Source organism: Gnatocerus cornutus, chromosome 8 (assembly GCF_029298725.1).
Source record: "Gnatocerus cornutus isolate USDA-ARS CGAHR chromosome 8, icGnaCorn1.1, whole genome shotgun sequence".
NCBI classification, from domain to species: Eukaryota; Metazoa; Arthropoda; class Insecta; order Coleoptera; family Tenebrionidae; genus Gnatocerus; species Gnatocerus cornutus.
In genome coordinates this window covers 2930283-2946490 of record NC_142240.1, presented here as the reverse complement: position 1 = coordinate 2946490, position 16208 = coordinate 2930283, and the positions used below count along the sequence as shown (strand labels likewise).

At 37.8% G+C, this 16208-nt stretch overlaps 2 protein-coding genes and 1 pseudogene across 3 annotated transcripts; 1 reads left to right on the top strand and 2 right to left on the bottom strand.

Moving 5' to 3' along the window:
• Positions 1-5365: 5365 nt before the first annotated feature.
• Positions 5366-9647, bottom strand: LOC148169385 (uncharacterized). The gene is made up of 8 exons (XM_088044184.1): positions 9443-9647; positions 9293-9385; positions 9086-9199; positions 8950-9030; positions 8702-8883; positions 6268-8645; positions 6094-6222; positions 5366-6044 (listed from the first exon to the last, which is right to left on the bottom strand). The coding sequence occupies exons 1-8, from the start codon at positions 9645-9647 to the stop codon at positions 5366-5368; spliced, it is 3861 nt and encodes a 1286-aa protein (XP_087900310.1).
• A 1983-nt stretch (positions 9648-11630) lies between these two features.
• Positions 11631-12554, bottom strand: LOC148169384 (uncharacterized; annotated as a pseudogene). Its single transcript, XR_015770629.1, has 3 exons — positions 12399-12554; positions 12189-12346; positions 11631-12139 (listed from the first exon to the last, which is right to left on the bottom strand). The product of XR_015770629.1 is annotated as an uncharacterized LOC148169384 (transcript).
• Positions 12555-12914: 360 nt separating this feature from the next.
• On the top strand, positions 12915-15988 carry LOC148169383 (uncharacterized). Its single transcript, XM_088043237.1, has 2 exons — positions 12915-13013; positions 14538-15988. The coding sequence occupies exon 2, from the start codon at positions 14557-14559 to the stop codon at positions 15550-15552; it is 996 nt and encodes a 331-aa protein (XP_087899363.1). The 5' UTR covers positions 12915-13013; positions 14538-14556; the 3' UTR covers positions 15553-15988.
• Positions 15989-16208: the final 220 nt, after the last annotated feature.

Below are 16208 nucleotides of genomic sequence, written 5' to 3'. Positions count from 1 at the left end.
AACATTGCGAAATTTAACAACGGTATAAACTATCTTCTAAGTGTGATCGATGTATTTTCAAAATATGCATGGGTTAAACCGTTACGGACGAAAACGGGAAAAGAAGTGGCGGGTGCCTTTGGTGACATTTTTCGTGAACGTGTACCTATTAGTATACAAACCGACAAAGGCACTGAGTTCCTTGCGAAAAATGTGCAAACATTGTTTAAACAACATGGTGTAAACTATTATACAGCAAATAACCCCGATGTAAAGGCTGCAGTAGTAGAAAGATTTAATAAAACGCTGAAAACAAAAATGTATAAGTACTTTACTTACTCTAACAGTTTTGAGTACATTAACGTCTTACAAGATCTTGTAAAAGCCTATAACAACGCCTACCATTCGACAATCAAAATGGCTCCAGTCGAAGTAAATAATGATAATATTTTAACCGTGTATAATAATATAATGAACGGTCGTCTAAAAGGAAAGAATGATACCAACAGAAAAAAAATTTTATACAAAGTTGGTGATTATGTAAGAATAAGTAGGTATAAGCACGTATTTGAAAAAGGCTATGTGAGCAATTGGAGTGGTGAAATATTTAAAATTACCGACGTGATTAGACGGGAGCCAGTTGTGTATAAGATTTGCGACTTGATGGACGAAGCTGTAGACGGAGTCTTTTATCAGCCGGAACTTCAACGCGTAACGTACGATCCTGAGAATACATTTCAAATTGCGAAAATTTTAAAAAGGAGGTACAGAAAAGGTAACTGTGAAGCACTTGTTCAGTGGAAGGATTACCCACCAAAGTTTAATTCCTGGATTCCGTGCAACAGATTAACAACGATATGAATCAGAATCAAGATTTTTATTTATCACTGGTGTCAAACAGTTCGACCGGATACTTTCCAACTAACACAACTGCAAATTTTTACACTCAGCTACCAAAAACTATTCATTTAGATGGCGAATGGTGCGTTGGTTTAACAGAAATTCAATATCCGTGTTCGTTTATGAGTGTCAACAAGGGAGAAAATATGATATATTGTACTTATAAATTTAAGATGAAAGCAATGAATGCACCCGATGGTAATTCTATTATTGATATGCAATGTAACGAACGTTGTGATACATGGTCATCCGATGTAATTTTAAGAGGTAAATATAAATCTTTTGAAGATGTACGGAAAGCTGTGAAAAATGATCATGAGCAGATAATGGAAGAGGATGAAATTATTGGTGATTATAAATTTAGAATAGAAACTGGAAACTATGATTCACTTGAAGATATTCTCTATGCTCTCAATTCAAACGAGGTTTTAAAGTCAGAAAAGGTTCATTTCGAATTTGATGCCATTTCGAAGAAAATTCATGTCACATGTGGTGTTCTAGAGTTAGTTTCGCTAGTGTTTTCTCCAAAACTTAGTTTGCAGTTGGGGTTTGAGCCAGAAACAAACGTCTTAAATAAAAAATCTTCACACCCTGCAAATATTATGCTGGGTATGCCATCACATCTTTTCATCTATAGTGATATTGTTGAACCGCAGCTGATTGGCGATACTCTTGCAAAAGTACTACGTGTCGTAGTTGTCGACAATCAACGTTACATTTATGGTAGTCATACCACTCAAGAATTTTCTCACCCTCATTATATACGTGTACTAAAGAGAGAGTTTGAAAATATTGAAATTGATATAAGAAGTGTAACGGGTGAAAAAGTACCATTCCAGTTTGGGACCGTGTGCGTGAAACTTCATTTCAAGAAAATTTCATAATGAACGCCTGTCACTATCACGATTATTACATAAAACAAGCCGGCTCCGGTATCGGTCCAATTTATAAAGGTGCAAGTTATCAAAGAGGTTACGGATTCGGAAGTTTTTTAAAAGGACTTTTTCGTACGGTTCTACCGTTTTTTAAAAGTGGGATAAAGACAATCGGAAAAGAGACACTGCTCAGTGGATCAAATTTTCTTAATGACGTTGTAAACAATGTACCTGCAAAAGAAGCGTTTAAAACTCGTTTGACTGAGTCTGTTGAAAGTTTGAAACGTAAGGCTGAAGATAAGGTCAACAATTTAGTGGGCTCAGGTTGTATAAAAAGAAAACGTTCGGGAAATAAAGTTCAGAAGCAGTCTACATCTAGTCGCGTAAAGAAGCCTAAGCGTACCACATCAAAATATCAGGATATTTTCACATAAGAGAACGATTAAAAAAAAAAAAAAATGTCTTTCCTACATTCGAGCAGCTGTGAGTGTGCCAAGAGTGAGCTCGATCTATTCGCATTACCACCAACACAAACGAGTATCGAGGCCGGTCAGTGGGTTCACTATAAAACGGTATCCAGCATTTCTGAAACAAGCCCCCTTGAATTTGTTGCTACCGGATGTGAGGATTACATAGACCTTTCGCAAACTTTACTTGCGGTTACTGTAAACATCGTCAAAGAAGACGGGACAAAGTTCGTGGAGGCGGATAAAATAGCACCGATTAATAACCTTTTGCACTCAATGTTTAGCCAAATTGATGTGTATTTAAATCAGAAACTCATCTCACCCCCCAATAACACCTACGCTTATAAAAGTTATTTGGAGACACTCCTAAATTACCATGCCGGCGCTAAGAATTCGCATCTCACCTGTGGTTTATGGTATCAGGACACAGCTGGAAAAATGAATACAATTGGTGATACAAACACAGGCTACGCTAAAAGACGTAAATTAACATCTGCAAGTAAAGAAATCGATCTCGTCGGACACTTGAACTGTGACATATTTAAACAGGATAAATTTTTAATCAACGGTGTTGAATTGCGATTAAAGTTTGTACGAGCTCGAGATAGTTTTGTGTTAATGGCTGATGGTGTGGTTGGAAAATTACATATTAAAGATGCAACGTTGATGATTAGAAGAAATAAAATAAATCCAACAGTTCTACTTGCCCACACAAAAGCTTTGGAAATATCGTCTGCAAAGTATCCTATAACTCGAACTGAGTTAAAAGTTTTAACGATACCACAAGGTGTGCAGGGAAAATCTTTGGACAACGTCTATTTAGGACAGCTACCAAAACGATGCGCTGTATGTTTTGTGGCAAATAGAGCATTTAACGGTGACTATACATTAAACCCTTTCAATTTTGAAAATTTCGGTTTAAACTATTTGTCACTCTATGTCGATGGAAATCAAATCCCCAGCAAGCCGCTGCAACCAATCTTTCAGGGTGCAAATAAAAATTTTGTGTCAATGTACCACACTCTGTTTTCGGGTAGTGGTATACACTTTTTGAATACCGGAAACAATATCTCGAGGGATGATTACGCCTCAGGATTTTCAATAGCTGTTTTTGACTTGACACCTGATTTGTCAGCTCATAACAATCTTTCGTGGAATTTGGTAAAGAACGGAAGTTTACGAATAGAAGTTGCATTCAACACGGCTCTCGAGGAAACTGTCAACTGCTTGGTTTATAGTGAATTTGATAGTGTCATTGAAATTGATAAAAAACGTAATGTAATTGTTGATTATAGCAGTTGATTGTTTATTTTTAATTGTATTCAGGAGCGAATAAATAAAAGTGAAATACAAAAAAAATTGTCAGTTTTATTGCAAGCGTCCTCCGAGATGGTTGTCTTTATCGATTATCAGTGTTTCAGTTGCGGTAGTTCTAATGAGAATTTAATTATAAAGAATTGTCCATTTTGAATTTATCTAGTGAAAGTACATTACAACATTTTCTATTTAAACCACCGGCAGATCTTCCGACACTACCGCATAACTATCAAAAGCAAGCCGATTGGTTAACCAACAATTTCCATGGTCTTTGTTGGTCCTCGGGTGATGTGCCATATGAAAAACTGGATGATATATTGCGTGAATTAGGTAAAAATTTAAGCTGCATCTACGTCAAAGGCACGGAAAAGAAACGTTTTCTCTCTAGGCGATTACCGAAAAGTAACGTTGTAAATATTGAAAGTATAGGATGTTGCTCATTTCGAAAACTAATCAAACATTATAACACGGATTGCTGTAAAAATCATTTATTTAGAAAAGCTTCGTGTGCGCTGCAAAACGTGCAGAATTTGAAAAGCTGGTATAATGAATACCTTACAACTGGAAAACTGTCTGGAGAAAATAGCTATGAAGAAGAAGAAGAGATATCATGTTCTTGTTTCTGCGTATAACACATTGCCAGTAATGGTCAGCAGACCCTCCTTGGTAATTGTCAATAGTGACCCTGATTACATGCCTGGTACTCACTGGATGGCCGTTTATATCGATAGATTTGGATTCGCATATTTCTTTGACAGTTTTGGGAGACCTCCGCCGAGAAAGATTTCAAGTTTTCTCAAAAGGAATTGCTTGATGTCGTCGTATAACAATACACAAATTCAAGACGTAACATCAACTGTTTGTGGACAATACTGTGTTTTGTTTCTTTTCAACTACGTCATGGGGAATTCGATAGAGGCATTTCTGAACATGTATGACAAGGATTTTAAAAACAACGATAAAATTTGTAATATTCTCTTTAATATGCATTTCTCATAAATAAAACAAAGTCTTGCAAGATCTATCAGTGTTTTTTATTTCCCTTTTTTCACTCTGAATATAGCGTTGAGGGGGTGGCGGGCTTGGGCGGATGGCGGCGGGCGGGAACGCGGGGGCGGGAGCGCGGACGGGAACGCGGGGGCGGGAGCGCGGACGGGAACGCGGGGCGGGAGCGCGGACGGGAACGCGGCCGGGATCGCGCGCGCCGGGAACGCGGCCGGAAATGCGCACCGGGACACTACCGGTTCATAAGATGCGATGTTTGGGATCCGTATTTTGTAAAAGTAAAGAAACAATGTAGGTCAGATAAAATATTTTATTTAGTAGTTTACAGAAAGAAAAAAAAGTGATTGGACATGATTAAAAAAAAAACATAATAATAATAACAATAAAAAAGATATAAAATACACAATATACAGAAAAAAGAAGAGTCCATTATACAAAACCGTATGGCAGTGTATCAAATGATTCATCATTTAATCGGCGACGCTTGGTATAATGTACTCTATACCGTTTTGAGCTATCTTTGCTCATCACCTCGTACAACTTATTGCGAATTATTACCCGATCTTCTAAAACAACTTCTTCACCTGAATTACCGCGTACCATCTCTTTCATTTTTTCGAAGTTTATGCTCTGTAAATTTTGATAATGCAATGTAATCCCTTTTATTTTACAAACATGATCGTACTCGTTGTTATTGGCTTTCCAAAACTTGTAAGCATAATTTTTAGGACCGCCACTTACGAATTCTGCTATATAACTGCCGACTCCGTACTCGGACATTTCGTCGGTTAATTCGCCGAGAAAATCACCTATGGGTGGCAGCTATTCACCATCTTTATGAACAAAGATAATACTGTCAGTGTCGTAATACAACACCCGACGTTGTAATTTCTCGAGATATTTGTACAACTCCAGTCGTGCGCTTGCTGTAGTGTACGCGGCTATCGAAACGTTCACAGTATTCGAAGGATTTACTTCTTCTTCACATCTATCCCATGTAGTCATTACAACGTCGGGGTTTATAACTGTAATATCGTGCACTATCGTTGACGGATTTGTCAGCAAACCAAATAACACAGACGGCTCGTTAATTATCTCCGATTGCTGAAGATTCTCCCTCTGACCAAACTTGCCCCAAAATGAATTTAGCATCAATTTCGAGAGATACCGCATACCCGGGTTTTTTGAAATTTTCGTTCGATCTAGTTGAACACCTTCGCGCTCAAAATATTCAGCTATATAACGGTCCTTGTCAGTATCGGATTGACACCATGAGGGCCAATCTGAACATTCCTGTTTAATTTTAAGAAAATTGTTTACGTAACCCGTAAACAGACCGCCAAGTTTTGAATCCGGATCGTATTTCGTTATGTTGTACTCCCAAACCTCTATATATTCGACTATATGATAACCCAGTTCCACAGCTTTCCGTAACTCGTCGGCTACGAACGTACCAGTAAATTGACGTTCTGAGTTTGAATGCTCGCACCGTCCCTGATTACTGGTTTCCACACATGAACGACACAAGGGGAAAGTTAATTTGCCATTACAGCGAAACGGGAGTACCGGGTGGTATAGATTTTTCGGCGGTAGTACGATGCACTTTATGATGCCTTCTATAGTATGTATGTCGATATGTTGACAGTTCTCTACCCCTATGTGAATATTTTTGGGGTGTCCTATGGGATATTTTCCATATTTATTGACATAGGGGTAGAGACTACCAAACGTCAAAATACATAATTTTTTCCCCTGGTTGACACTTGTAATAGAGCTTACAAGCATTAGTACGCCCGCCATAGAAAGCATCACGAGGATTTAACGGTATCTTGCTGGTTATGGAGTGTGACGATAAGAATTCATTTATGGTGGGGTCTTCATTTCTTAATTTTTTGAACTCGCACTCCCAAATGGTCACGAGGTTGTACCCAGCCCGTTTAATTCTTTCCTCTTTGTAGATCGTATTCTCGCGCCGCGAGAACAAGGAATCGTCTTTTGCTGTTAATTTCGCCGTTTGATTGTGAAAACATTTTTCACATCCATGCCACCAGCAACCATGGAATTGGAAAACCGTTTTAGAGTTCTCACAATATCCGTCATCCAAAACCCCCTCTTGTAATCGAACCTCGCGATTGTTACCGGCATGAATAATATCAGCACCTAATGAGTGCGCCATCCACGTGAGCCATTCAATAGCCACATTTGACTGCCTATCGCACTTACGATAGCCATTACGTGGAATAACGGCTATCGTTTCACTTTTGAGGAAATTCCGTCTGAACACAAGATTACAGGCAGATGCAATAGTGATGCATTCCAGAAACGGGTCCACACGGTTAGCCTCTAAAAAATCATGTCTCAACTTGACGCAACTTTTTCGCAAAATATTAACGTCGGAGATGCAGTACTTGACAATTTCATTTTGCATATTAAAAACATTATTCTTTTCGACTTCCATGTGGTACCATTTCAGGAATGCATCACGATCACTCGGCTTCATTGCATCACATCCGTAATACCGCGTTTCGGGTAACGGTCCTACATAATTTGAGTTTTCAGCCGTATTAAATAGGTGTGGAAAGTAGCCTTTAGTACCCTCGATTTTAAAAGCATTAGGAAATTTGCATAGCGGTAGCTGTATGAAGTTCAAACTGTCTATAAATCTTATTGAACTTCCACATTTGATTGACATGAGTTTTGCTCCAGTTCTAATAACCGAGGGTTGCCATTTATTAAAATCATTGAAGATGGCTCTCAAAATGAAACACCCGTCAAAACCTTTTAAATTGTGGGCAATAGCTGTCACTTTTACTTTTTTGGACATAGCGGCTACATACATTAAGAATTTCTCCACGGGATTATCACTAAAAATGTGTTGACGAACGCCACAAAATGTACAATCCGCTGAAATCTCATCGTTCGTTCGATTTATGCAAACGTGACAAACTTGCTGCGCTACACATAAATTAGGTACATGAAGGCTGGTATTCTCATTAACTTTTGTGTTCTGTGTCGTTTCTAGATCGAAAAAGATAAACAAAAAACAGGAATTTTCTTCCAAAATTTTGGATGTTAGCGTATTTACACGAATATAACACATATGTCGTGTTGGTTTTAGTTCCCGACATACACGACAGTACGTAAGACCACATACATGTTTTTGTTTACGGGATAGCCAGATGTTTTGATAACAGCTTTGACATTTCTTTAACTTTTCACACAATTTTGCTTTCACATGGTTTGCTAAACATCTATTACCGCGAAAGATTCGATTACATTTTGGACACAGCACTTGAGGATTTTGGCTCTCTTCACATGGTGAATTGCTATGGCAGCATGGACATATAAAAGGGCAGTTTGTGTGATCTCTACTATCTCTGGTACGTACCCGACATCTTTCACAAAAGTAGCTAGTGGCAAATGCTCCGGTTAAACTAAGAATGACATTGTAATGACCATTTTCCATCAGCAAATTTAGACACGGTCGTCCAGTGTCGCGATTACCCTCGTAATAAACGCTTTTTCCGGTACGCGAATTGTAAACTACGATGGTGTATTCTGATAAAAATTCTTCAAGAGCCTCAATGTCTCTATAATCCCCACCATTGCTTAGATCGATACGAGCATTGCGACATAATTGTAGTGCCATTCTCGTTAAAATTGCACTCCCTTCACGACCATGAAATATTTTTAAACTTGCTTTGTTGTAACCCGAATCACAAAAAGTTTTCGCGGCAACTATTGCCCGTGCTAAACACCGATTGTCTGGATTATTCTCAACAACGTAAATGCTATTTTTGGAGAGGGAAAACTCGTTAAAATTAACAGCTAGACCGTCGGTGGCAGATGGAAATCCTTTACCCACAGGTGGGCGAACACAATCAACTCGTATGTTTAAAATACCATTGATAAAAAAGGTCGCATTACTTTGAAGTATCTTACTGATAATTTCCATTATAACGTCGGTTGTATATTCAGATAGCTTCCTAAACGATACGTAAATTCGTTTATCAGGATGATCGCTGTTCTCAATGACTATCCCGACAATATCCGAATGAATGAATCCACGGCATATGTATCTCATTAACTCTTCAATAACGTTCTGAAAAAAACATTTGTTATGTAAAGTGTAAAGAAAATTTATTTACTTCTTCTTACCCGCATCCACACAAGAGGATCACCATCACAGGCTTCTTTTCGAAGTTGAAACTTCATGCGACGCCCCGTGATCGAAAATTTTTTTATGTACGTCTCACTTTCACCAATATTCTCTAAATACTTTAGAGTTTCTCCTTTCTTCTCTTCTTTTTCTTCTTCAACCTGAATTCGTTTCCATGGTCCTGTTTGATAAAATTTGTGTATTAGGATTTTACGAAAAAACTAAAGGTCATGTAATATTAATTTACCTAAGTCATCTCCCCGCGATGTAGATGGTTGAGGGTTTTCGTAAGGGTTGAACACGTATTGTGAAATGATATTAATAGGTCCTGAAAAGTATACAAATGAAATTTCAACTACTCTGATATGAGTAAGAGAGCTTACTTTTAGTTTTCAGCTGTTTTTCTTCTACTTCGCCACCAGTTTGTACATCTTTAGCATCATCGTCACTATCGCTGTCTACGATAGTTACGACAGTGGCATTCTTGTCTTCCCCAGCTACAATAAAAATAATTTACACAACGAAATTTTGTTATGTATCATGCGATACATGTACACAGAAAAAAGTGGAATATGATTAAATTTACTAACCATTATTTAATTTTGATTCCATCGAAATATCGTCGTCGGTGTCACGAGTTAAATCGACAACCTCTGTTGATTTTTCGGGCTGCTTCTTCAACTCTAGTATTTACCAAATTTTGTTATTACCTTATGATTCAAATTAAAAAATAGACATACCATTTGAAGATCCAACAGCATAACGAAGCTGATGATACAAATTAATGTCAATCACCCTTTGTGGTCTATTCTTTTGCAATAATTTTTGGTCGACAATATGCAGAGCTGTTCGAAGCATATCACTAGTTGCAAACAGACCGCACTTGAACATTAATAAAATGTTGTGCAGACATTGGGTTTGAAGGAAATGTTTGATTGGCTCCATGTTTCGTAAAAATCACCAACACGTACACTCACGAATACTCAGAAATAATACTGTCGAACACGGCAGAATTTTTTTCTCGACTAAGACCGCAACATTTGGGGGATGCTGTTTTAAATACAGATGAAAGTTGGTAAGGAACAAGTGATTGCGGTGGTGCGCACTTAATATGAGTACTTTTGAACAAAACATAAAGAAAACCCCTATGACGTATAAGACTTTGACGACGTTTTTACGCATCACCGGGGCTTAAAATTTTTCCCAACTTTCACAATTAGTCAAATATTTCTGAACGGTCGATTACACCCCTTCACACGGTAGAATTTAATGTTTCCCGAAATGCGAAAAGTAACGATCCTAAAATCCGGTTTCTCTTATTTCGTCACCGAAAATATCTTGTCTTACCACAAAGTAATACTGAATGGGCCCCATCAAACGGTCGCAATTTATACAAAATCCAAAAAGTTTCTCTTTAATTTCACATTAATTGCTAATTAACAGACTTTCTAATTTAATTAATTACGACTGTCTATTTCTCGTTAATTTAAGTAAGCTTAAGTTTCTAAGCGATGAACTACAGAAGCTATCTAATTTGATTTCCAAATTTATTTCTTGTTAGTGCATCATTGATTAAAGTTACAAATTATTCGTATTAAATTTCTAATCTTTCGTATTTTAAGGGAAGGAACAAATCATCCGTAAGGCTTAAGCAACTTTCTATTCATTAGAATACAAGGTAATTGCAACATGCCTAATGATATATTTTGGTTGTGGAGGGGTGAGAATCGGTTAGACAGTATTTAGTTTTGAGCCACGTCTGTGAGCTGAAGGGTACAGTTTTCCATTTGTTTAATTTTTTTTGATTTTAAATTTAAAGTTTTAAGTGTTTCTGCTGAAATGGCTGAACATCAAGATAAGTCAAACAAGTCTATTATCTTTACCTAATACAACCTCGTTCCAGAATATTGTTACAAATATCATATGGATTCGGTGAGTAATCCCATATGCTTGTGGTGCATAAAAAGAAAAGCGCTACTTTATGTTGAAAAGATTCATCAACACTGGGATAAAAAAATGGAGCTCCGGTGCTATAGGTGCAACACTAATCTCGTGGATGAGGAGGAAGCGACGGAGATATGCTTCGAAGATGAATTTATTGACGAGGTCAGAATGGAAACCGAAGAAGAAGATGATGATGAGGACGATTCAGATGATAGCGGGAATAGTACAGATGAAAATCAATAAAATTTCATTATAAAGTGATTTTTATTTCCCACCATTTCACATTTTTTTTTTAATTTCTCAACAACATTCAATCCCCTCAAATTTAATTTCAAATTTCCCGCAATTGATGTGAATTAACAAATTCAAATTTTGCCACCTTTTTTCAAAATTCAAATTTCCCGCTGTTTAACTTTCACCAGGTTATGCTACCACATGTATAAGTGACTTTTATTTTCCACAATTTCTGGTTTTTGAATTCCCCGCCATTTTATAATTTAAATTTCCCGCAACTTTTACTTCAACAAATTCAAATTTTGTCACCCTTTTTCAAATTTCCCGCTGCTTATCTGATCAAGGTCACTTAAAAACTTTCACCAGGTTATGCAACCACATGTATTGAATTGGTCAAGGTCAATTAAAACTTTCTCTTTTATATCTATTTAATTATGAGTCATTATCAATTTGATTGATTACTCAATTATTTTAATTGACCTTGACCTAATTACGTAATCAAATTAATTGATCTAATTAATTCAACTTTCACTTTGATATCTAATTAATTACCAATTAAAAAGCAATTAAAAACTCATTAGACTAATTAAAGCGCTAATTAATTAATTAATTAATTAATTAATTAATTAACCTTTGATTGACCTTTGATTGACCTTAATTGACCTTTAATTGACCTTTAATTAATCACTAATGGGCCCGTATTACTACTCATTTGCAATTCCTCATAACTTAACTGGTGATCTCCTCTGTCATCAGAACTATCTTCATAGTTTGTGGAAGCATTTTCAGTTTCAATTTTCTCAACCTATAATATAACATTAATTATGCAATGACATGAGTTACAAAAAAGATTCCCAAAAAATCTGAAAATAAATACCATTCTGGTAATAATTCTTTCCCCAACTATATTTTAAGTTTACTAACGCCAATTCCATGCACAACATTTATATGCAAATTAGTTAAGCATTAGTAAATGTGCTATGTTAAAGTAGCAAGACAAGCAATGAAAGCAGGGTTAAATATTAATTTAGCATATTAGTTCAAGGTATGTTCCCTGATAAACAAACTTGGTATATTGTAACTAACATCTGCACTCAACCTAAGTTTCATTAGTACATTAACGAATACCCTTTCAACGCGTTTTTTAAGCCTCTCATAACGTTTCATTTTCAACTTGTGTTGATCAGTCCTTTTATATCCCATTTCCTTGCTTGGCACCCAATCAGGATTATTATTATCATTAAGAGCAGCTGGTTTTCCTATTATAATAGAAAAGTTTTATTTAATAGAAGACATAAAATCTTCTACCTTAATGGAAGTGTTTTGAACAAACTCGTCCATAATTAATTTTTTTTTCAGTCAAATCCTCTCTTTTAATTGCAGCAATCCATTTCAGTCTGCGCTGTTTTTGAAGTCGCGATTCAACTTTACCAGCAGAACCGCCTTTTAGGTATACAGATGGTACACTTTAGAACAGTAATCATAACTGTAATATTCAATTTCAGTTAAATTACCTACCGAAAGAAGCGTATTCCTGCATCTCGAGCAGCATTACTCCCACAGCCCACCACTATGCAAAATTTTGGCATCTTGCTGTATATTTGCTAATTACCATCATTTAAAAAGCATTAACCCAAATAATTTTAAACCTTAACTTACTACTCTAAAACCACCACCAAAGCCAAAGGTTCCTTTAATGATAACTGCTGCAATATTTCACTTGAAACATGAAAAAATCATCTATAACATACGTTGTAGTGTCCCACTTCAAATTCAAATTTCAAACTTTTCGCGCCACAACGACCGCAGGGATTTTTGCGTTAAGAAGTTGGTGGACTGGGTAGTTCGCCGCCGCCGCAGCGGAGGAGGCGGGAGACGCCGGAGGCGAGTGATTCTTGGTACGACTTCGGAACTACCAAGGTGCTATATTATCGAGTGCGTTTCGCCAAATTTTTCCAAGTGTTAATTTTAATTCCTATTTTGTTTTAATTTTTCATTTTGTGTTTTGTTCATTGGTAGTTTGTCAAAATCTTGTAAATAATTTTCTTTTTTTTTAAACCCATTGACTTTGACGGGAGTGTAGTGACTCTTTTAGGGCTTCTTGTAGAAGCACTTGTGTGTTGTCACCATTTGGTATGTAATAATTTTTGTCATTTGTTGTTTTAATAAGGAAGTCACTCCGGATTCATGTAAAGTAGCTATTTTCTGCACAATTCTAAAGTAACGCGTTTTTCCGCTGACGTAAGCGTCTGGATTCAATCAGTGTTCGCCCACCGTCCGATAAGACACGTGCAGAAGCAGTTTAGATTCGTGGAAACCCGATACTTTTGGGAACTTGAATTTTATTCGATGCAGTTCAAGGAATTTATACTGTTGAGTTCGAAGAATTAAAAATAGAATAGGATTTTAAAGAAATTGTGAAATACATCAAATTAACTGGGAATGTCTTTTTGAATCGCTCTGTGTCATTCGTGAACAGAAAAAACGAGTACATTTTTCCTAAAGTCCACGACTTTCTCTTCCATTGTATTTTATTGAAACTGAAACTGAAAATTTATATGTTTATGTATTTTATGTATGTCCCTTGTTTTCTTAGCTGCTCTGTACTTGTCCGAACCCAATTCTCCTTTCTAGATTTTCTTCGTCACAAAAGACTCAACATAACAAACAGCCTCTCGCGTTAATATTAGTAGATTTTTTTTTTAGAGTGTGATCAATTAAATTAAACTTTGATTTTTGACCTTCGAAAACCCTCCAGTGCTGGAAGCTTGTTGCGTGGGACTCGCGGGGTAGTCAGGGTTCACCTAACTAGCGGGTCTTCCGCGGGTGAGATGTTGGTTACTCTTAATCTGGCCATAATTTGTTAGTACTCTCGATAAGACACCGCCTGTACTATGCTTGCGGAATAGGAAAGATTGTCTTCGGGTCTTCCGAAAACCTAATCTCGTCCTGTTTCTGTGTGTCGCCTTTGAAAATAATTATCTTTTATTAATGTTTATTGATAAATTGTGTGTACATATCTACTTGGTAAATTGTGTTGTTTTTCATTGTTATTTTGTTTTCAATAATTTTTGTAGTTTGATCACACTCACAACAGAGCGAATGGGAGATTTTTGTAGTTCTTTTGATGTAATTCACTTTCCGTTAGTTTGTTTATTGCATTTTTGTACCGAAACGTTTCTTTGTAAAGTGACTTCTTTTGACATTAAAGATTATTAAGAATTTTGTGACATGATCAGTCCGTCTGTTCAAATACTTGTAATTCTTGAACAATTAGCTGTAAAATTTAAATCAAAACCATTCAAACTTCCAAAGTCTGAATAAAACAAGTTAAACCTCATTTGGTCTGGTGTATTTTTATTTCTTTGTGTTGGTACGCTCTTCCCAAAAGACGATGCACTGCTTTGTATCCAATGAACATCCGCCTTCACAACACAACGTAGGTCCTAGCCGTTTCAGACGATCACGATTTTCGGCCATTTTATTTATTTTAAATTTCGCGGTTCTCGAGTTTGGCGGTTCATTTGAATTTTGGCGGAATTGGGTTACAGATCATTACAGATTTTGGTGCCGTGACCAGGATACATTGATAGTGTATCGTAGTGGAAAGAGCGTCTGTTACTTGATTGCACGCATACTGGTTTGTTATCGTCACAGGTGTAAGCTGCAATCGAAGATGGTTGGCAAGAAGAAGCAAGCTAGTTCCAGTGGCACCTGGAGCACCGGAAGTTCCAAAGGAGGACCATTGGTAGCAACAACAATTAGGAAGAAAAGGACACCCAAGGACCAACCGGGACCGATTAATCCAAATCGATTGTCCGTTCTTCTTCAAGAGAAGGCCCGAATGGAAGAAGAGATTCGGAAAATGACGAATGTGGGGGCGACTGACCAGCAGGAAATGGGGGCGACCAACCAGCCGGAAGTGGGGGCGAGTACCTCTTCTGGAGTAGCATGTAATACGGTGAGTCGTGAAATTGCTAGAGAGCCCGATTGGAAACAATTGGCGCTCGATCTGTTTTCCAATGTACCCCACGTGTCAACCCAACCTCCTCAAGGACACTCCATTTTGGAACGTCCGCGATTCTCGGATTCTTTCCGGGAGAATCCTTTAAAATTTCTTGAGAAATTCGAATTGTTTTTTCAAAAATCACGCCAGCCTCAATCTCAGAAATTAGATGAGGTCATGCAATGTCTTTCGAGACGCGTCGAAGAGTGGGCCACAGCGAATCGTACTCACTGGGTCGATTTTCAAGATTTTCGTGTGGCATTTTTGTCCTTTTTCTGGTCGGAAGCGAGGCGCCAGAAAATTCAAATGGAGATACTTTCCAAACCTTTTGACCCTAAACGCGGATTAAATGTTGTCGACTTTTTCTTTCAACGATTCAATCGGTTGTCAACACTTCTGCTGCCGATGTCCACGGAGGACATGGTAGCTACGATCATGCGACTAATGCCAAAAGAATTGCAAGCAGTGTGGTCGTTGGTTCCATACAGCGAACGCACCCTTTCTCGCGCTCAAGGTTTCCTCGCCGAACAGTCTCAGCTCGAATCGGTGGAGAGACCACTCAAAAAATTCCAACAAACGCCAACCGTGTCTTCTGCCACTGTGCAATTTAATCCGTTTTCGATTCCACCCCCAACACCCCCGGGAAAATCCAGAAGGACGTGTTAAAGAAGGGAACACGTCTGGTTGCGGCTTCAAAACCCTCAAATTTTCCTTCCTCAAATTTGTTTGAAAAAACCCAATTTCAGATGCGGCAAACAAGATCTCTGCCAAATTTTCTCTTCTCCATTCAGGGCCCTATCAGATCTCGGACAGACCACATCCCAATGTGTACACTTTGAAGGATCCGGAAAACCATAACATCAAGGGCAAATATAACATCACTAATTTAAAATTATATTTTAAACGAGAATGATGCTACCACAAGTTTTCTGTTTCATGTACCTTTGAGCGAACCACCATCTAAGGAGTAAAGTGTCTCCGTGCGCTCCATGCCTTCCGAACACCATCTAGGACCAGGCATCATCAGAGCCGAGTCTTTTGACCGGTGAATGTTACCTGTTGTCCAAGGTAGTGTATCCCTCACGGGACTAATTCAACCAAACCACCAAACCACCAAACCAACAAACCACCAATCGACATGGACTCCTCGAAAGGCTTTCCGCTCCGAAGACACTTGGGGGCGACTGTAGTGTCCCACTTCAAATTCAAATTTCAAACTTTTCGCGCCACAACGACCGCAGGGATTTTTGCGTTAAGAAGTTGGTGGACTGGGTAGTTCGCCGCCGCCGCAGCGGAGGAGGCGGGAGACGCCGGAGGCGAGT

Excerpts from the sequence above, each read along its gene's own strand:
- LOC148169385 (XM_088044184.1), bottom strand. The coding sequence starts at position 9,647 with ATGGAGCCAATCAAACATTTCCTTCAAACCCAATGTCTGCACAACATT. Across the intron at positions 9,386-9,442 it reads TGCTGTTGGATCTTCAAATG|AGTTGAAGAAGCAGCCCGAA; the intron begins GTATGTCTATTT and ends GGTAAATACTAG. Across the intron at positions 6,223-6,267 it reads ATTATGTATTTTGACGTTTG|GACACCCCAAAAATATTCAC; the intron begins GTAGTCTCTACC and ends AATATCCCATAG.
- LOC148169383 (XM_088043237.1), top strand. The coding sequence starts at position 14,557 with ATGGTTGGCAAGAAGAAGCAAGCTAGTTCCAGTGGCACCTGGAGCACC.